Below are 21,970 nucleotides of genomic sequence, written 5' to 3'. Positions count from 1 at the left end.
TGGTGATGATGGTGATGATGGTGGTGATGATGATGGTGGTGGTGATGCTGGTGGTGATGATGATGGTGGTGATGATAATGGCAATGGTAATGGTGATGGTGGTGATGGTGGTGGTGATGGTGATGATGATGGTGGTGAGGTTGATGGTGGTGATGTTCATAATGACAGAACATTCAAATGACTTGACCAGACTTGCTCAGGTGCTGTCAGTGGATTTAGAATTTGATCCCACGTTTTCAGCATGCCTTATCTCACTCCAAAAGCCCATGACATAGACCGGAAATATTAAGCCCAGTTCACAGACAAGGAACATCAGAAAAACCACATGCCCTCCGTGCAAGTATCAGAGCCAGGAATCAAACCAAAGCTTTCTGATTTCCAAGGCAGCATGCTCTTTCCAGCGCACCACCGCTTCCTGCTTTACAAAGGACAAAGAGCGATGCTAGGATTTTCAAATGAAAGCTCTTTGCATCCTTGGAGATGCTTCCACTGCATTTAGATCATTGAAATGAATGATAGAGTAAAGGCAAGTTGCAGACTCTCTGGAACCCACTGTTACCAGCAGACCGGCTGTGAAGTCAGCTTTCGGAATAAATATCGGTGATCTACACGTTTCACACCCGCCTAATCCAGCCCCTTTCACGAACGATTGATGTTTTCATGGTTCTTAGAGTTAAGAGGCTCTTCCCTATCACAGGTCAAGAGCTGACATCAACCTCACTATTTCTGCTCTAAGATAGACTTTCTGGCAGGCTCTTTCGTACCATAGCGTATATTGAGCACCTACGATATGTGCAAGAGAAGGCGGCAACTCCGGAATTTCAGTACAATAGGGGTTGGAGGCTGGATAGCCTTAGCTGGAAACTGGCAGAGGGTATGATGAGTCTATGGCTCTGTCTTGAAGCCACACATGCAAAGCAAGTGGACAGCTGTTATTAGGAAAGTGGTGCCAAGGAAGCCGATGGAGGTTATGGGGACAGTTAGAACGTCCCTAAATCAGCCCTTCGGCAAGTTTGCCTGAGAAATGTGAGAGATGCTGGGGAATAAAATACACCCCCTGCCCTCTGTGAGCACCACTTCCACAGTGTTCCTTGTGTTTCTGTTGTTTTTGTTCCTTCTCCTGGAAGCACCACCATGGGTGGTTTCCACCCTCCTCCGCCCTCCCTGACCACCCCTGCCCATGGGCACTGGATGAAGCTGTCACAAGGGATAGCTATTGTCACTCCTGCATGAGTTCCAGGAATGTTGCTCAGGGCCACTTCCTGGAATGCATCTCCTCAGGCAGTGTCTAGCTGCTTTCATCCCAAGCAAGATGAGATCCAAACACATAAACTTGGCTCCTTAAGCCCTTCAGGGTCTGGATCCTACAGCCCTCCAGCCTTCTGTGTCCTTATAGCCCTCCAGTCTTTCTTGAGCATCCACAGGAAGCATCACCTCTTCCAGGGAGGCCGCCATGATGCCCCCAGTCTCCTCTCTCTGCACGTGCGTTGATTGTAACTGCTACCACAAGACCTGGTTTCCTTCCTAGTCTAAATATATCACCCCTCTGTGGTTCTTGTGAGCACAGCTTGGCATCTCATAGGTGTTCAAAAATATTAGAGAGAGAGACACAAGAAGAGGGGAAAGATGTAAAAGGGAAGGGAAGAAGGAGAATAGAAGGGAAGAGGCATAAGTTAATAGCTGTCTCCAGCCAACACTGAATTATCTGGCATTCTTTCAATCAGAGATCAATCTTATCTGGCACACCTAACATAACACATGTTTCTCTGGCACATTGAAGTGCTTTCTGGATTATTAACTGTCCATTGCAGTCCTGATATTTAGTGTCAGGGTGCTTTCTTTCATGCACGTCTTTGACAATGTGTCATCCTTTCCTGTTATGAATATTGACAGCAGGTTTGAGTACATTTCATGAATAAGGTGCCCCCATCCCACCCTCTGCCCCATCCCCTACACATAATAGATACCTGGCTTTGATTTTGAGGACTTTGCCACATGATGAATGGAAGGGTCATTTCACCTGACATGAAAATGCAGGTTCTAATTAGCAAGCAGGCAGCTTGCTCTGCATCAAAGGATGAAAGGCCCGTGTCGCACCCCCAGCATGTAGCCCAGTGCCCGGCACTTAGCGTCACCAGCATTGGAGGCAATTTTACCGACAATGCAGCGTGCGACTGTGCAAAGACCTCCTTGCAGGAGAGACCATCTCCTGCGTGAGTCTTCAAAAGCCCAGTCCCTCCCCAAACCCAGGCACCGTGTGTGCTCATGGGAAGGATCAGCGTGCCCCGGTCACATCTGTGATCCATGCCTCCCTCCCCCCAGGTTCCTAGCCTAGCACCTGCTACCTAGGATGCCTCGGGAACATGTGTGTTGCCTGAAAAACTAAATCAAAGGCTTGTTGTATGCCCGTGATTGTGTTTCACGAGACCTCTCCTCTTCTCTCTGTCCCGCCCCCAAGCCTGAACCTGAGCAACAGCGACATCCTGACTATCTATGACGGCGATGAGGTCATGCCTCACATCTTGGGGCAGTACCTTGGGAACAGCGGCCCCCAGAAGCTGTACTCGTCCACGCCAGACCTAACCATCCAGTTCCACTCAGACCCTGCCGGCCTCATCTTTGGGAAGGGCCAGGGATTCATCATGAACTACATAGGTAAGTGTCTCCTCCCATCAATTTGTGTATGTGTGTGCGTGTGTGTGTGTGTGTGTGTGTGTTCAGATGATTTCTTCTAGATGAGTCTTTGTGGGGGGTTTGTGCTGTATTGGCACAGTAAATGTATGTAGTTTTTAAGCATTTGGACTCTCTGGTTGGAAGGACCAGGTTTTGAGTTTTAGTGCTGCTATCAGTGGCTGTGCAATCTTGGGCAAGTCGCTTGGGCTCTCTGAGCCTTTTTGTCATCTGTAAAATGGAAAAACTGATAGCTGCTCCAGAGGCTTCATACCAGGACTCAGTAGATAATGCCTCATGACTTTCAGAGTCACAGTGTTCCCCTGGTAGTCAGCTGGGATTTTATATCATCAGCAAACTCTCCTGTGTTTGTGACTTCTCAAAGCCCCATCTCCATCAGCTTGCCTGACCTGAAGCTTGGCTCTTCCTAAGGTCTCTTCTTCCCCTGCAGCCCCACTGAACGCAGAAGGCACTTGCCCTCCACCTCCAGTCCCGCAGGACATAAGAGAGGCAAGAGGAGTCTTCCTTGATCTTCAATGCGGCTTCCAAACCATTTCTGTCCCCTTCGTGTCCAAACAAACAAACAAAATCCAAAAAACACCTGCTGTGAAGTTCAGGCTAAGTTCACGTTCAACCATCCGCCACTCTCTTCTTACTGTTTCTTCCGTCCACAGCCTTCCCTCCTCACCCCCCACTTATGAACCCCCCTTCTTCATTGCTGGCAGTCACCCTTCTCTGCTCAACCTCTGAATGCTGGAGGGTCCCAACTCCGTCCTGAGTCCTGTCCTCTGTCTAGACTCACCCATGTGCCCTGTCGTCCAGTCCCATGGTTGCAAGCAATACTTCTCTGTGTGCCATTGCCCCCTAATTCATACCGCCAACCTTGACCTCTCCCCTGAACTATCTACTCAACTCCCTGCTAACTACCCTTCTGCATGTGTAACCGGCATCTCAGATTTAACATGACCCATACAGAACTCTTTCCACCCCTACCTCCACCCCTACCACCACCCAGGAGTTTCCGCTGCTGCTCCTGTCCCTCTGCCCATCCCAGGAGATGGAACCGCAGCTGCCCCAGTGTCTCGCACACCTGAGGCTCACCCACAGGCTTCCTGAATCCCCACTCTTAGTGTTTCTCTGCACCTGATCTTCTTGGCAATAGCAGAGAACTTGGGAGACACCAGGGGGTACTCAAGACCTAACCTCTTTTGGCATCCAAGATGGTGGGTGGTTGTGCCCTGAGGATTTCAATGGGCAAGATGCAGCCAGCAATCGGAAAACTCACTTGTGTCACCGAGGAGCTAGGTGGACACCTCGATTTCCCATATGGAAAAGGGGGATAAAAGGAGCTCTCATTCTTCCAGTCTCCCCACTACCATGCCCACCACCAAAGACCCTCTAGCTTGATCCAGATTCCGTGTCTTTGGTCCCTCTTCCCCTTGGCTCGAAGATTTGCCCGTCCATCCTAATATAAAGCGTCTTCTGGGCACCACCTCTTGCCTCTAAAATACAAGCCCCTTCCTTGACCATTGGCTGCCTCAAAGAGCCGCATGCATGTGAAAACAAGTCCCTGGCTTTTTTGGTTTCTTCGTTTCTGGCCGGTAGACATTTCTCATCCCTTCCCGCTCTGCTACTCTCAGAGAGGCAGACACGAGTGTTGATCTTCTCTTTTATTTTTCTCTGGGGCCTTTTCTTCCTTTGATTGTACTGCTAAGTATTTTCAGAGTGTTACTGCTGCCACTTTCCATGGGCTCTCCATTTTTTACTGGGGCGAGGGGGAAGCTGGGCATAGCAGAACAGCTCTTGTTGGCTAACTAGGCGAGGTGCCCTCCAGAGTCAGCTGCCTTTGGAAGGAGAGCTTCTGGTGGCTTGGCTTCAGTCTCTCTCCTTAGCCCTCTCTTCTCCTCCTGCCCACCCCTCCGCCTCCCAGTTGGAAGATGAGGTCATGGTTTTGCTCATTTGTCCCCTCTGGTGCCTGAGTCAGCCTTCCAAAACTGCATTCAGCCTGGTGGCGGAAATCTGACCCTGTGCAAGGCTGCTCAAGGTTAACCCAGAAGTCTGGCCAATGTTCACTTTGGCACTATCTTGAGGAGGAGGTGTTCCTATTTATTGAAGCTGAAACTTTAGATTTGCGTGACGACTTGCACTTGGCAGGCACTCTTACATACATTATTTTATTTCATTATCTCCATTTTCCAGAGAGGTTGGTTCCCAAGAGTCTCTCCATTTGAGCCAGGCCCTGCACTAGGCACCAGGACCCAAGGATGAATAGACAGCTCTCCCTGCCTTTCTTTCTCTGGCTGGTGAAAGTGGGGGAGGCGGTCCCATTAACAATGTCAGGGTCACATGCTGCCCCCGTGGGAGAGGCCAGTGGGGTTTTAGGGACACAGAGCCTGGTGAATGTGGGTAACACAAAAGGAGAACAGTTGTGTTCTTCTTTCTGTTAAAGAAACACACGCTCGATTTCACACGGAAGGCAGGTGGGCTTCTGCATTTAATCCTGATGCTGTCAATTGCTTGTGACTATCTGTGTTGAAGATCATGTTGAGAAGAACTCCAAGGAGGCCACGCCTGAAGTCAGTGGGAGAAGAATGACCTGATCGCCCACTGCCGTCTGCTATGGCACGGGGGAGGTCGTTACTATCCTGGGTTTAACTAGGCATAGATGCAATTCTCATTGCACTGAAAGGTCACATGGAAGGGTCAGGGGTTTCCACGGCCATCTAGAGATTTCTGAAGCCCCTAGACTGATCTCTAGGCCAATACCCACCTCTGCAATGCGGCCAAGGCTAATCTGCTAAGACTGCTGGCAGAACCTTCTACAGAAACACACGGGGCTTACATGATTCTGATCTCCCATAATTCAGCTTTGCCCAGATAGGAGCAAAGAACCGTTCTCCTCACTGTTTCTTGTGCTTTGCTGGTGTCTGTGGCCAAAGTTCATGGAGGCAAGGAAATAAAAAAGCAGAGATGGGTGAGTTTTTCAAAAAGATATTAGTCACTTGTGTGTTTATTCCTCCAATCCTAGGGCAATAAATATGCTCCATATTGTAGGTCAACTCCAATCAAATGACAGTAATTCCTGGGAGTCTGTGTTGAGGATTGGAGGTCTTGGTCTGACTCAAAGAAAGAGATTGTGATGATCGATTAGTGATGTCTGCCATGAGCATAAGACTGGTTAAGGGAAGCATGTACTCAGTGCATTTGAGTATTTTCTTTTGCCCAAAACTTGGACCATGATGCTGCTCTTGACCATGAGCCTAGGACCATGACTTCAGATCCTCATATTCCTAGTGCCTGGCATATAGTAAGTGCTCACAAAATCTTAGTCAAACAAATCAATAAAACCATACAAAATTCATCTTAGTGAGGTGCTGGGGTGGCTCAGTCAGTTAAGCATCTGACTCTTGATTTCCACTCAGGTCATGACCTCTTGGTTGTGGAATCGAACCCCACGTTGGGCTCCATGCTGAGCATGGAACCTGCTTAAGATTCTCTCTCTCGCTCTCTCTCCCTCTGCCCTTCACTCCCACTCCTGCGCTCTCTAAAATATAAAAAAAAATTTTTTTAACTCATCTTAGTGTCATATCATGCACATTATTTAGTTTTCACATTGCCTTAAATGATAAACAAGGTCATAATTCTTATTTCAAGTTCATTTATTTTGAGTGTGAGAGAAAGAGAGAGAGAGAGAGAGCATGTATGCAAATGTGAGCAGGAGAGGGAGAGAGAAACAGAGAAAGAGAATCCCAAGCAGGATCCACTTAACCAACTGAGCCACCCAGGCACCCCCAGGGTCATAATTCTTGATCTCAACTCTATGATTGAGGACAGTGAGGTTCAGAGATGTTTATCAACATAACTGGAATCACACAGCTTCTAAAAGAAGGACAGACCCGAAGGGAGGTCCTCCAACTCCTAGGCCAGCTTTCTCATTCTTAACAAAGTTAAGGGCCCATAAGGCTGGAACCTCCATCTGGGGTGCTGGGTAAATGTGCAAATTCTTGAATCAGGGTCTCCGGGGGTGGAGTCTAGTAACCAAAGAACAGGAAGGCCATGTGACTTAGCCAAGGCCAGCTAATTAGTGAACGTTGGGGCCAAGATCTGAGTCATGGCGGCTCCAACTTGATAATCAAGAACGTGAGCGCTGCAAAGGAGACGGTGGGTCTCACAGGAGCGTGTAGCCATGCTGACTCGGACCGAAAAGTCAGACAAGCAAACCTTTCTCCGCCTCCGAGCACTTGGCACAAGGCAAACCATCTATCCGGTATCTGCCTCCGTTTCTCCCCTTTCATCCACAGCTTGAACATTTGCAGCTGTGTCCTAAATCCCGGGCTTGGCTGATTTTTCAAAGGCCGAAATATAGAGGCTCCTGTTCCCCACGAAGCACCTCCAGGAGCCATTTCCCTGTCCCCTCCCTCTGGCAGACACCCGCGAGATCTCTGTTCCCCAAATAAAGTCATGATGAAATCCCAGGAAAAGCCATCGCTTTTTTCTCAGAATGACTTTCCTGCGGACGGCGAAGGTACACTCTGCTTTCCACAAAAGCACGTGAGAGCTGCGGATTCATTGCACAGCATCATTAGCTCGCTTCTCAAAAATCTGTGCAGTGGGCACTCGGAAGCAAGGTCAGGCTTTGGGTTGCTGGCTCAGTAACGAGGATTTGCCGAAGGAAAGCGGGATCATTCCAAGGGAAGACTCTATGGTAATGAGCTGGGGGTAGCATATTTTGGGAGTGCAGTTAACGTTCGCTGATGGTTTGCAACATGATTGGAAGAATGCACCAATAATTATTTTTATTTCCACAGCTGAGTGTTTCTCTTAATCCAGATTGCAAAAATATATATCACAAATCCATCAGACCCATGTACTTACAGACCGTCTTAGGATGAGGCTGGGAGCGTTAGCTACCATTGCTGTGTAACAAATTATCCCCACCCCCTAAAATTAGCAGTGCACGTTTATGATCTCACAGTTTCTGTGGGTCCGGAATTCAGGAGTTCGTGCTGGGTGGTCCTGACTTGGGATTTCTCATGGGTTTGTACTCACGGTGTCAGCTGGGGTTGCACTCATTTGAACGCTGGATTGGGGCTGGGAGCACCATTTCCAATATGGCTCACTCATGCGGTTAGCAAGTCAATGCCCATTGTTGGCGGGAAGCCTTAGATTCTCTCCACATGGATCTCTCCAGAGGGCTGCCCCAGCATCCTCACAACGTGGCAGTTGCTTTCTCCAAAGAGCAAGAGGAGAGCCTGTCAACATATTTGATGATCTAGGTGCCGGAGTCACACATTATCACTTCTATAATAGTCCATTGGCTGTGCACATCAGCCCTGTTCGGTGTTGCGGGGAGTACAGGAGAGTGTGAATCCCTGGAGGTGAGAATAATGGGGTGAGGGCGGGCATCATGGACGGGGAGGACCCGAGACCCAGAGAGAAGTGGCTGTCCCCCAAATCATGTTGCTAGTCAGTGTCAGAGCTAGGATTCTGTCTCGTTCTAAATCCTACACGGACTTTGTCAAACCAAAAGAATGCTTGATAGGCTCAGTGGCCCATGGGGAAAAGCTCATCGTAAAGATCCCGCTGGAGCAGAGTTCTTGCAATTTAAGGGATTTTTTTTGAAGCGGGTTGCTTCTTTCTGGGGACCTTTTCTTCTGTCTGCACCTTTCCTCTGACGTTGTAAAGGGAACCCCACGTAGGAAGCCCCACCTCCTCATCCAAGGACGATGTTTTTGTTTTAAAGAGGTGTCAAGGAATGACTCCTGCTCAGACTTGCCCGAGATCCAGAACGGCTGGAAAACCACCTCTCACACGGAGCTCGTGAGAGGAGCCCGAATCACCTACCAGTGTGACCCCGGCTATGACATCGTGGGGAGTGACACCCTCACCTGCCAGTGGGACCTCAGCTGGAGCAGCGACCCCCCATTTTGCGAGAAAAGTAAGAGCCCTCCGGTTTTCTTCTCCTAGGTCAGGGGGTGGTGAGTCCCTCCCGTGGAGTATTTTTCACGTAGATGCCGCAGAAGCACTTACTGTCAGATCTGGCCTCCCTCTTACCCCACCAACTCACTGGCACTGCTCCCAGCCGTCATCTTGTGGCTCTAAGGGCAGGGCTGTCAGACCCAGGTGCCTCCGGAAGCCTGGCAGATGATGGAAATGAGTGAAGTAGACTGAGTGCGAGACAGTAAGGAGTGGTGTAGAGTGCGGTACGTGGGAATGTAAGCCCGTGTTAAAATGTCATTCAGATTGGTCGCTAAAATGCCTGCTGCAGCAAAGCAAGACCGATGCACCCAGGAGGCTGGAATGGTGGCTACCTGGATGAAGCCAGCTACCTGCGATAGGAGTTTCGAACTGGGGCTCCCAGGTCCCATTTGGATTGGTCTTGCTTGGCTGCAAGATGACATCAGGCGTGAGGGCCAGGCGTGGCCGGTGACAGCTGCGTCTGGTGTCTCGAGAAGCCAGCCAAGAAGAAAGTGCTTCTGGTTTCTACACCGAAGCCTTAGTTGGTGGGAGGTGGGGGAGGTAAATTTGAGGGTGGTCTCTTCCCACTAACCATTGGCTTCCTACCTCCTCCTACACAAGCCTCCAATCTGCAGCCATTTGCTGGGAACCCTTGGGGAGACTTCGGGAGACCCGCTCGGCCTGCCTGGAGTGAGCAGTTGCACGATACGAAATATTAAGTGTCAGCAGAGAAAGAGGGTATCGGGGAAGGGTTGGGGGGGAGGGGAGGGCTACAGGCAGTCCCTGTCGGAAATATTCCAGTGGCAAGGAAAGTTAATTATAATGGGGAGAAACAGGAGAGAGCTTGCTAGAAATCCACAGGATGGGCTGCATAAACACCTGCTCCCCGACACTACGTAGTGTCTGTGTTCACGTGTGTGAATCGTGACAGAAAAGGAAAAGCCCACAGGAGGGCAGCACGTGTGGTGAGACATGTCACAGGCACATTAACATGACCTACGTCGTCACGATTTTTTAAACGGTTTCGGGTCTCCTGGGTGGCTCAGTCCGTTGAGCGTCCGACTTCAGCTCCGGTCATGATCTCGTGGGTGAGTTCGAGCCCCTCACCAGGCTCTCTGCTGTCAGTGCAGAGCCAGCCTCGCATCGTCTGTCTCCCTCTCTCTCTGCCCCTGCCTGGCTCATGCTCTCTCTCTTTCTCAAAAATAAACATGAAAAAAATAAATCAATAGGAAGCCTGGGTGGCACAGTCAGTTAAGTGTTCGACTTCGGCTCAGGTCAGGATCCCACAATTCATGGGTTCAAGCCCCGCGTCAGGCTCTGTGAGAACAGCTCGGAGCCCGGAGCCTGCTTCGGATTCTGTGTCTCCCTCGCTCTCTGCCCCTCCCCCACTTGTGCGTGCTCTCTCTCTCGCTTTCTCTCAAAACTCTACATTTTTAAAAATTAAATAAAAAGGTAAGTAAACATTAAAAATTTTTAACTAAAAAATAAACAGTGTTTTAAATATGCGTGTCTTAATGATTTTTAATTTTCTTAGTAACAATGATTTGTCAAATTCTTGAACAATAATGACTTTTAACTTTTTGAAACATAATGATTTTTAAATATTTTGAATAATGATTTTTACAGTTTTTGAATAATCATGGTTTTTAAATTTTTTGAGGAATGATTTTTAAATTTTTTGAATAATAATAATTTTTAATTTTCAATAATAATGATTTTTAGATGTTTTAAATAATAATGATGATACACATTGCGTTAATGAGGGGTTTTTTTAACGTCTATTTATTTTTGAGAGACAGAGAAAGACAGAGTATGAGTAGGAGAGGGGCAGAGAGAGAGAGAGGGAGACACAGAATCTGAAACAGGCTCCAGGCTCTGAGCCGTCAGCACAGAACCCAACTCGGGGCTCGAATTCACAAACCACGAGATCATGACCTGAGCCGGAGTCGGATGCTCAACCGACTGAGCCACCCAGGCGCCCCCACGTTAATGAGTTTTAAAGGCTTGGAGGAGACTAAGCTAGCTGTCTGTGGGAAACTCTCAACTGTCTCAATTTTTACCAGAAAAAGGCACAAATTAAAGCCAGTGAATCTGCACCGGGCCCCTTCTGGGTATCAGCGTTTATGTTCCCACGCTGGTTGCCTGTCAGGGCTCCACATCTAAGACCGAGCGAGATCCACCAACCTGCCTCGGTGGCTTCTCTTTTGTGAAATGAGAACAGCACAACGTCCTCAGAACAGTGAGGTCTCCCCTGAGAAGTCCTGAGTGTGGTTTGGTGCCTGCCTTTCATTCGTTCATCGCTTAAACTACACTCTTGACATTAAAAGATGCACGTAACCGAATCTTAACATCGCCCCAGCAGCAAGTGCTTCCTTATGGCACTCAACCAGTAGCAACATTTCGGGGTACAAAGTGAAAATCCCTCATGATCTCACTCTCGAGAAATGATGCCGCTCTTAAAAGTTTATTCTGTGCTGTTCCAGTCACAGTGTGTGTTACCCAGATACACGTATGTGCATGTGTCCCGTGCAAACATAGACAGAGAGATATCCCTACAGAAACGGCTGGAGAGACCGATATTTTGCCACAACAGGGATCACCGTGTACAAAGTGCCTGGTGCCTGCCCTTTTGCAGCTCAGAAATCCAGACGCTTTTTCATGTCACACGTGGTCCTCCTTCATTCTTTTTAAATTGGTTTACTGTCTTCCTTTTATGTCTATTGATTTTTTAATTGAAAAGTAATGGGTGCTTGTTTTGCTAGATTCAAGCACCACAAAGAAAGCAGTGAAGGGCTCCTCACTCTGTTCTCTTCGGTGGTTGCTCAGGATTCTATAGAATGGCTGTTCCGTATTTAACTCTTCCCCTGTCAAAGGATCTGCACTGTTTCTCTCTCTCTCTCTCTCTCTCTCTCTCTCTCTCCTTTTTTTTTTTTTTTTGTACCATTACAAATCATGGTGCAATGATGTACAACCTCGTACGTAGGGCTTTGGGCCCTGATGCAAATATTTCTTTGGGCTGCTTCCTGTAAGTGGAATTAAATGCAAATCTGTTTCATCCTGGCCTGTTCTCCAACCACCTTTGATGGGCTCAGGTGCATGATCTTCCAAACAGGAAAAGAACCGGGTTAGGAAACTTCCCACGTCATCCCGCAGCTCTCAGCAAACCTGTGATCATCCAGAGCCCTAACGCCCTCCCGGTCTGATTTCACCCTAGTCATGTACTGCACCGACCCCGGGGAAGTGGACCACTCAACCCGCTTAATCTCGGATCCCGTACTCCTGGTGGGCACCACCATCCAATACACCTGCAACCCGGGCTTTGTGCTGGAAGGGAGCTCTCTTCTGACCTGCTACAGCCGCGAGACCGGCACGCCCATCTGGACCTCGCGCCTGCCCCACTGCGTTTGTGAGTCCTGTTGTGTTGACTTGATGCCTGAGTGGCTCCGCTTCCTCGTGTTCATGGTGGAGGGCTGGGCTGCTAGGAGGACGCATTCCAGCCTTCGGGAGGGTTTATTATTATTAGTATCCCACGCCGTAGCTGGCAGATTGAAGGCATCGGACATCATGTCGTTTACAGTAATATTTATGGATTCACCTCCCTTCGCCTCAGGTAGCCTCGTGGGCATTGTACTGTTGTCTCCATTTCAAGAAGAGGAATACTAAGGTTCAGAGAAGTCAAGTCATTGCCCCGTGAAACACAGCCAGTTAATAGTGGAGGCCAGGGTCAAACCCAGACCTGCCTGCCTCTGCTGAAAATCAGGTCGTCCACAGGACACGAAACAGGCCGATTTAAACTCTCTTTGGCCTTATCTGTGTGAAACCCTTAACACAAATGTTGGGTTAGGAAAAGACTTATGGGCTTTCTTAATCATAAAAAAATAAAAAGCAAAAAGGCTTCCGAAGTCACTCTGACAAGGGAGGAATTCTTTTCTTGCCAAGCTGGGGAGGTGGAGGGCGGTGATCCAGGGGTCTCAGGCTGACTGCACAAGGAATCACCCGAGAAGTTTTAAAACTCACTGGAGAGTCTGATGCTCCCGGCCTGGGGCGTAGTGCGAGCACTGGGGTTTTTCAGAGCTCCCCCGGGGTTTCGACGTGCAGCCAGGGGTCAGAACCATCGCTTAGAGAAATCAAGAGGCTACACAGAAGGAGGAAAGCCTCACACAATAAATATGTGGACCTGAGAACCCGTCAGCCCCGCTAATATTTTTTTTAATGTTTATTTATTTATTTTTTAGAGAGGGAGAGTGAGAGTGAGCACGCGTGCACGTGTGCAAGCAGGGGAGGGGTAAAGAGGGAGAGAGGGAGAGAGAGACTCCCAGGCAGGCTCCAAGCTGCCAGTACAGCTACATCAACATTAAAGGCTTCTGCACAGAAAAGGGAGACTTTATTGTTCGGTGTTCCCACGGAACAAAGAATCTTGGACCACACACCTTGGGTCCCCATCTGCCTCTTTAGTCCAAGTCCTAGAATTTCAGAGCTAAGGGCATCTCGGAGGTAAAATGCTGTATACAGCTGATGGGTAATTCAGACACAAGACACGTTGGCTCCCTTTTACAGACAATAATGGTCATTATGTATCGATTGTGTAAGACATTGTGCTAACCACATGATATGCATTTGTGAACGTGCATATATATGTGTGTGTGTGTGTGTGTGTGTGTGTGCAAATATACTAAAGAAACCAGGCCTCAGATGGGAAAATAGGTAACAACAGTTTTTGTTGACTGAATGTACGAAACACATTGCTAAACAGATTATATACGCGTGTGAACATAGAGGTGTGTAAATGCACATACTGTGTATATATATGTAAATGCGTGGATGCATGTATGTGTGCCTAGAAGGGAAACTGAGACCCACAGGGACATGTGATCAAGGTCACAACTCTGTTCCATGAGCAGAGCTGGGATTCCGGCCTTGGACTCCAGGGTGCCTACCACCAGCTTTACCCTCGCCCTTATTTCGCTGCAGGTGGCAGGGTACAAACCCGTGCAGGGATGTCCCAGTGGAGTGATAGCCCATGGCCCTAAGCCCTCACCCGCAGGCACATCCCCTTCCAGTCCCAGACCTTTGGGCCAGGTGGACACCACGTTATGGGGAGAACTGTGTCTCCTGGAAGGAAGTGTTGGCTAGCCCCCCGATGCCGTAACTTGGACCTTTTTTGGAACTAGGGTCTTTGCAGAGGTAGTCAAGCGAAGATGAGGTCCCACAGGACTGGGATGGGCACCAGTCCAGTGCCTGGTGTCCTCAGAAGAAGAGGGAAATTGAACATGGAGACCCAGGGAGAGCGTGATTCCAGGCTTACCAGTCAAGGAACACCAAGAATTGCCCAAGCTACCATTGGAAGCCAGGTGGGATTATGGGAGGATCCTTCCCCCCAGGTTTCAGAGGGAGCGTGACCCCGTGGCCACCTTGACCTCAGACTTTTACCCTCCAGAGCTGTGAGACAATACATTTCTGTTGTTCAAAGCACCCCCACCCCCACCCCCCGACCCCTGGTCAAGTGCACTTTGCTACAGCAGCCCAGGAAACCAAATGCGTTTCCCATTTCCTCCTGGTGACTGTAAGGGTGATCAGAACGCTTTGAACCAGTCAAGCTGCAGAGACCCAGAGATGAGAAGCTAAAAATAAAAGCTTATTTAAAAGTACTGAAAGGTGGAGATAGCAAAGAAAGAAAGAAAGAAAGAAGAAAGAAAGAAGAAAAGGAAGGAAGGAAGAAAAGAAAGAAAGAAAGAAAGAAAGAAAGAAAGAAAGAAAGAAAGAAAAAAAGGAAAGGAAGGGAGGAAGGAAGGAAGAAAGAAAAAAGAAAGGAAAGGAAGGGAGGAAGCAAGGAAGGAAGGAAGAAAAGGCACTTCACTAATGAGGCACAGCCTCCAAAGACCCTCTGAGCTACACCGGCTGCTGGGTTTCTGAGAGGCGCACACCTCCCTCCCTTCGGGACTGTCTCACCCCAGAATCTCCGTTGTGACGGCTTCCCTGACACCCGTGCTAATGAGTCACAAGCCAAGGAGACATGCGAGGCTCCCGGAAGCCCAGAGAGGAACCCGTTACAGGCAAGCGAGCCCGGCAGGAGATTCGAGGCAGAGGATGGTCAGGTTCTGCCATCGGGGGCCCAGGGTGAGAGAGGGAGGTTGTATTAGGTTCCGAGGGTGTTTGTAAGGATGCGTGTGTTAGGCGTCCACAGTTTGGGAGTGTTTCCTCTACGGAACCGGGGGGACCAGCCCCACTGGATGGGCTCCTTTGCCCTGCAAGCCCTTCTCCAGCATTCAGACGGTTGGAACACACGTACGGGTGGTAGGTGGGTTCATTTAAAAGCAGGCAAAGGAGGCCCGGAGAGAGAACCCAGGATTCCAACCCAAGCCTAAGCCCAAAAGCATCGTTTCCCACCCTGATCGTTCTGCAGAGTCCCAGCTTCCGAGCAAAGTCGTAGCGCTCTGTTTTTGACAAAGGTCCTCCACCAACAAGCTCACGAAGCAGACAGAGCCCTGGCTGTCTCCGGTTCCTGTTCAGGGTGGCCTGCTCAAGGCCATAGCTGGGTCCAGCGGGGACTCAAAACCATGTCTTTTCGTGCCTTTAAGGACAGACAGGTCAAGCAAAAGTAGAAGTATGTGGAATTCACAGCCAGGCCCGTACCCCCAGCTCTGCTGGGTGACCTCAGGCGAGTAGCTTGCCCTCTCTGGGCCTCAAAGCCCTCAGCTGCAAAAAAAAAAAAAAAAAGGGTATGATACTCCCTCCCAGGCGGGGCGGTTGGAAGCAGTCCGTTTGGTTATTCAAATGCGGGCACAGGCACGTCCAAACCCTCACAATTCACAGTACCCTTTGCCATCTCAGGAATTTTTTGGGGTAAATACCCTGGGCCAGAATACCTCACGGTTCCATTCGTTAAGTCGTCTGGTCCAAACAGCTTCGTCAGTAGCCTATATACTCACAACTCCGTAATCATTTGAAAAAGTAACGCGCATATGAAAAGATTTGATCTTAATTGCATTCTTAAATAACTAGAGTCACAGCTACAGGGATGTGGGTGCCTCTTGGGCTCCACCAAATTTCTCATATTTTGGCAACAGGCTGCACTCTGCCCCTTCCGTTCCATTCCGTACTGATTTTATCATAGTTTTTGCTTTTCCCCGTAGTCACCGCAGAAAACCCAGCTTTGCAAAGACGGGGCATCGTCAAAAAGAATGCAGCTCTATCTAATGTTGGAACAGCTCCCATGGGTCTGTTTTTAAAATTTTTTTAAACAATCTCAGACGGTGGCACCCCCGGGGGTGCTTCCGTGCACCGTGTGGGGACGTATAAACAGACATGATCCACATTCTCGTGGAGCCTGAGGTCTGTTGTAAAGGGAAGGAGGAAGGATAGGTCTGTGGAGGAAATAATAAATCCCCAGCATCACCGCCTCCAGGAAGGCCTCCTTGACTGCCTAGGCTAGGTCTTATTTCTCTTCCTGTGATCTCCCATGGCTCCTACAGTTTCGCCGATCACGGCACTGGTGGCAGTGTATTGAAATGATCTCTTTATGTGTTCGTAGAATCGAATACGTGACTTACTTGGTAGGATCGTATCCCGTGGGATTTTGCATCCCTCAGGCCCAGCCCGCTCAACCAATGACAGCACTTGTTACTATTACGGTCGTTGTTGTTGTTGGCGGTACTAATGTGGTCTTTATTGCACCTGGAGGCTTTTGTTGTGACCTCCCTCCTTTGCCGGTGACATGGTGCATGGCTTCTGAGGCTCCTGTCCGGAAGACACGAACCACACCACCCAAAGTAGTGGGTCCGACACATTCGGCCAGGGTTGTATGGGTGGCACCCCAGGGAGGCATTTAGGGATTCCCCCGGAGGCCCTGGCTCTTCACAGCCCTGCCCTCGGAACACTGCGGATGGAATGCGGGGAGATTGCCTGCCCAGGGCAGAGCCCCCCGTGGCCACACTGTGGCCGTAGCAGAAGTTTCCGCTGCTGCACCATCCCCAGCGGCCTCACCTTGGCTCCCATATGCCGGCTCCAGCTGGGTGGCCCGTGTTCATTTAGAAATTCCTGTCTCTGAGAAGGCAGTAGCTCGGAGGAATTCATGATAGCCCACAAGAAGAACCCTCCACGGCAGCAGAACCACTAAATGCACAGGACTTAAAACCCCGCGGGTCCGTGTTTGCGTCCCAGCCCTGCCACTTGCCAGCTGTGTGACTCTGAACAAACTGGCGTCCTCATCAGAAAGAATGATCATGCCAAGCATAGTACGGAAGCTCATGGCAATGAGTCTGACGAACGGCAGGCGCCCAAGTAACATTGGTTGCTAATTACCACACGGTTTCAGTGCTTCCTTGCTTGGTATATTACAAACCATTCCATAGCAATAACTTAGGGAATCTGAGGGGCGCCTCGGTGGCCCAGTTGTTCAAGCATCTAACTCTTGGTTTCGGCTCAGGTCACGACCCCACGGTTTGTGAGTTCGAGCCCCGTGTCAGGCTATGCGCTGACAGTGTGGAGCCTGCTTGGGATTCTCTCTCTCCCTCTCTCTCTGCTCCTCCCCTCCCCCTCTCTCTCAAAATAAATAAATAAACTTAAAAAAAAGCAACCGTGGGTGGGGGGGCGCCTGGGTGGCTCGGGTTGAGCGTCCGACTTCAGCTCAGGTCATGATCTCGCGGTTCACGAGTTCAAGCCCCACATCGGACTCTGTGCTAACAGCCCAGAGCCTGGCGCCCGCTTCGGATTCTGTGTCTCCCTCTGTCTGTCTGCCCGCCCCTCCCCCACATGCGCTCTGGCTCTCTCTCAAAAATAAATAAATACTAAAAATAATTCTACGGTTAAGGAGAGGGGAGAAATGCAGAGAAAAATAGAAATGAGGGTAGGTTTGCGATTATGTTTAATTCCGTCAGTCCAACTCAGCGGAAGTTCACACGGATTGCAACCAGAATTGTTTAAAAGCTTAGATCAGTGATTCTCAACCAGAGATGAGTTGGCTCCTCCCCCGGAGACATTGGTCAGTGGCAGTTCCTGGAGACAATTTTGGTTGTTACAACAAGGGTGCTCCCCGTAGCTAATGAGTAGAGGTCAGGGACGTTGCTCAACAGCCGAAAAGGCCAGGATGGCTACCACAAAGAATTACCCAGCCCCAAACGTCAGTAGCATCTACGTTGAGAAAATCTGCCTTAGATGATCTTATTTCAAAGTGTGGGTATATCCTCGGAGTGGGAATGTCATTGCCCAGCCACGTTTCAGCTAAGGGTGGGGTGTTGTCCAAGGCCATTTATGTCACGGGCAGGAAAAATGGAGTCCAGAGCCTGGGATCGGTTAAACTAGGAATGGGTTCAACTCTCCCCAAGAAGTCATAAGCTGCCAGGCGTCATTTATGACGCTCCTACTGTATACTTTAGGCTCACATGGGATAGTCCTACTGTAGAGCAGACCCTGAGCTTCAAGCGTGCCTTGACGAGCTCCTCCCCAGGGAGGGAAACAGATACTAAATAATTAAATACACTCAGCGTGTTCACTGCTGGGTGGAGGAAGAACTGAAAGATCAGTGACTCTATTTGGGGTAGAGGGCACCGGGGAAGGCTTCTTGGAGGAGGAGAAATGGGGACTGAGCATTGAAAGGCAAGACTTACCCAGGCGGGGTGGGCAGGTAGGGTGGAAGGCACGAGAAGAGTATTTCATAATGTAACAACACTGCCATCCGTCCATCATTTACCGAGCACCCGTGACCTGCCAAGAACATGCTGTCAACACTTCATACTCATTGTCTTATTTAATCTTCCACATCCCTGTGAGATAGATACTACCATTCTTTCCATTTGACTGATGAGGAAAACTGAGGCTCAGAGAGAGTGTGGCCCTTGCTGGCGGTCACACAGCTCGTGCATAGTAGAACCCAGATTTTAACCCAGATTCCGCAGCCCAGGCCATCTGCCCGTGCCTGTGTGCCACATGTGCCCGGAGGTGGGAGGTGGGGCGATGGATCTGAGGAATGGGAACCAGTTGGATGTGAGGGGAATGCAGGGAGATGGTAACGGAGAGGCCGGCCAAAGCCAGATCAGACAGGCTGCGAGTGGACGTCCCCACAGATTTGCATCGTCTCATCAGAGCTGCTTTGGGCTTGCATTTCAGCGGAGGAGTCGCTGGCATGTGATAACCCTGGCTTGCCTGAAAATGGGTACCAAATCCTGTACAAGAGGCTCTACCTGCCGGGAGAGTCCCTCACCTTCATGTGCTACGAAGGCTTTGAGCTCATGGGCGAAGTGACCATTCGATGCCTCCTGGGACAGCCATCCCACTGGAACGGGCCACTGCCCGTGTGTAAAGGTAAAGAAACCTACCCTCGACCCTGGGACGGAGGGCCCCACAGATGTCAGGTCCGGCTTCTTAGGATTCTCAGCTTGGCCTGAAGAAAAGCCGAGCCACTGTATTTCATTAAATCTAAGATACCGCCACTATTTTCCGCACCACTGAGAGAGGGGAAAAAAAAATTCTGCCAATTAAACTATGGCGCACTCTGCCTTCTCCTGGCTTAGCATTTTATTTTTACTTACTGAAGGTGCTATCTATTTATTTATTTATTTATTTATTTTTGTGACTTTTTTTAAATATGAAATTTATTGTCAAATTGGTTTCCATACGACGCCCAGTGCTCATCCCAAAAGGCACCCTCCTCAATACCCATCCCCCACCCTCCCCTCCCTCCCACCCCCCATCAACCCTCAGTTTGTTCTCGGTTTTTAAGAGTCTCTTATGCTTTGGCTCCCTCCCTGTCTAACTTTTTTTTTTTTTTATCCTGAAGGCGCTCTTTAAAACTTAGATTTTCATCATAAAGGAAAGCCATTCTGCCTTGACTCCTCTTTGGTCACGTGGCTTAAACATTTCCCACCTCCTGCACCCCGTTTTCCCAACCATTTGGTTGCCAAGGGTTACCACTGCTGCCCTGTTGCCTCTGGGGTGGTCTCCCAAGCTGCTCGCACCCAATCTCCAAAGGCTGTGGTGGGTGCACGGTGGGGGCGGGGGTGGGGACGGTGCACGGGCATCGTGGGCGCCACCTGCTGGCCGTGGAGTGAATAACATGCCATCGGTTGTAAGACACGCCCCATCCCAGAGATGGTCAAGAGCGAAATGTATTTTAGAATCCGTGAAACCCTCATCATTGAAATTAAGTCTTGGGGGGCGCCTGGGGGGCGCAGTCGGTTAAGCGTCCGACTTCAGCCAGGTCACGATCTCGCGGTCCGTGAGTTCGAGCCCCGCGTCAGGCTCTGGGCTGATAGCTCGGAGCCTGGAGCCTGTTTCCGATTCTGTGTCTCCCTCTCTCTCTGCACCTCCCTCGTTCATGCTCTGTCTCTCTCTGTCCCAAAAATAAAAACATTTAAAAAAAAATTTAAAAAAAAAAAAGAAAGAAATTAAGTCTTGGAATACCCAGTGAGACTTGGATCCATTTATCTGGGTCTTTAAGCTGTGCGATTAATAACAATATCTTAAAGCCGTTCAATGCTTTAGGCCAGTTGATCTTAACCTTTTATGGAGTCAAAACCCCCTTGAGAATCAGGCAGAATACTCTGAATTCTCTCCCCAGCAGGAAGGGAAGCATGGAGTTTTACATTTCTATTTGGGGACCCATCGCCTCAGTGGATCCCCACATGCCTTATTCATGAACTTCAGCACTGAGTCTCAAAGATGTTTTCCAACCAGCATTTCTGCTCCTAGGTATATGCACAAAATAATTGCCAACAGGCATTCAAACCAGCACTTGTAAACGAATATTCATAGAGGCATCGTTCACAAAAGATGGAAACAACCCAAATGTCCATCAACTGATGAGTGGATAAGCAAACTGTGGCGTATCCATATGGTGGAATATTATTCAGCCATGAAAAGGAACAAAGTGCTGCTGTATCCATAGCCTGGATGGACATTGAAAATATTATGCTAAGTGAAAGAAGCCAGACGCAAAAGATCACATATCCTATGATTACGTTTATATGAAATATCCAAAATCGGTAAATTGATAGAGACAGGAAGCAGACTGGTGGCTGTCGGGGGCTGGGTGGAGAGAAAGGAGTAACTGCTTCGTTGGTACAAAGTTTCCTTCTAGGGGTGATGAGAATGTTCTGGAAAGAGATAGAGGCGGCGGCTACCCAACATTGTGAGTGTGCTAAATGCCACAAAATTGCACACTTTACAAGGTTAATTTTATGTTATGTGAAATTTACCTCAAATTTTTTAAATGGTTTTTTTTCCCTGAATTACCTCATTTAAAGCCTTAGGACCACTCTCTAAGATAAATGAAGGACTGTGCCCATTTTACAAAAAAGAGAGGCTCAGAGAAGTTAAGTGACTGTCTCAAAGCCACACAGCTGTTACGAGACAAATCTGGGACTTGAACCCACATCTCCTGATTGTCAATATCCTGCCTCTTCTCCAGCGGGCTGGGTCAGGGTGGGCTTCACAGCTGTTAGACTGATAGCCTCCAACCAGCCAGTGACTTCAGCATGAGAATCACCCAGACTGTTTATTAGGAACACATTCTGGAGCGCCTGGGTGGCTCAGTCGGTTAAGCGTCCGACTTCGGCTCAGGTCATGATCTCACAGTCTGTGAGTTCAAGCCTTGCGTCGGGCTCTGTGCTGACAGCTCGGAGCCTGGAGCCTGCTTGGGATTCTGTGTCTCCCTCTCTCTCTCTCTGCATTTCTCTCTCTCTCTCTCTCTCTCTCTCTCTCAATAAATAAACATTAAAAAACAAGAAATAAATTCTGGAATCTACCCCAGATCTACAAAATTAGAATCAGAAGGGTAGGACCCTAAAATAAGCATTTTAACAAGCTCTGGGTTGCTCAAATACACTTCGAATTTGAGAACCATTTAAGGCAGTGATTTCCAAACACAGAGTGCAAGTATAAACAGATTTCTGGGTCCCTGCAGGGGAGATGCTAATTCCACTGGGTCTAGAGCAGGACCCAGGGAGCCAGGGTAACCAGCATCCGCGGTGAGTCTTAGCATCTGGCAAATGTGGGAAACACGGGCCTAGAGCAGGATGTTCTCACCTGGAGTCGAGCAGGGGTTTATCCTGCAAGAGCAAAGTCTTTATACAAGCAGTTCTTAATAAGAGGGCAAGAGATCGTGTTGAAATGCAAAGAGAAATAAGGAATCAGCAACCGGGATTTATGACAACTATCTTCCTGGGGTGCTTGGGTGGCTCAGTCGGTTAAGCGTCTAGTCTCTTTGTTTCGGCTCAGGTCCCGATCTCACAGCTTCGCGAGTTCAAGCCCTGCGCTGGGCTCTGTGCTGACAGTGCAGAGCCTGCTTGGGATTCTCTCTACCCCTCCCCTACTTGCGCTGTCTCTGTCTCTGTCTCAAAATAAATAA

At 49.1% G+C, this 21,970-nt stretch overlaps 1 protein-coding gene across 3 annotated transcripts in view; it reads left to right on the top strand.

Annotated features, from left to right (window-relative positions):
- SEZ6L (seizure related 6 homolog like) overlaps positions 1 to 21,970 on the top strand; it is a 183,285-nt gene that overhangs the window by 149,891 nt on the left and 11,424 nt on the right. For all 3 annotated transcript variants that reach the window (XM_040463964.1, XM_040463963.1, XM_040463961.1), the window contains exons 10-13: positions 2,459 to 2,655; positions 8,414 to 8,608; positions 11,843 to 12,034; positions 18,733 to 18,927. In XM_040463964.1, the coding sequence (XP_040319898.1) occupies positions 2,459 to 2,655; positions 8,414 to 8,608; positions 11,843 to 12,034; positions 18,733 to 18,927 (779 nt within the window). The remainder of the gene's footprint in view (positions 1 to 2,458; positions 2,656 to 8,413; positions 8,609 to 11,842; positions 12,035 to 18,732; positions 18,928 to 21,970) is intronic.

This window comes from Herpailurus yagouaroundi, unplaced genomic scaffold (genome assembly GCF_014898765.1).
Source record: "Herpailurus yagouaroundi ecotype Mexico unplaced genomic scaffold, PumYag 428, whole genome shotgun sequence".
Classification (NCBI taxonomy): Eukaryota; Metazoa; Chordata; class Mammalia; order Carnivora; family Felidae; genus Herpailurus; species Herpailurus yagouaroundi.
This window is presented reverse-complemented; position numbering and strand designations above follow the sequence as displayed.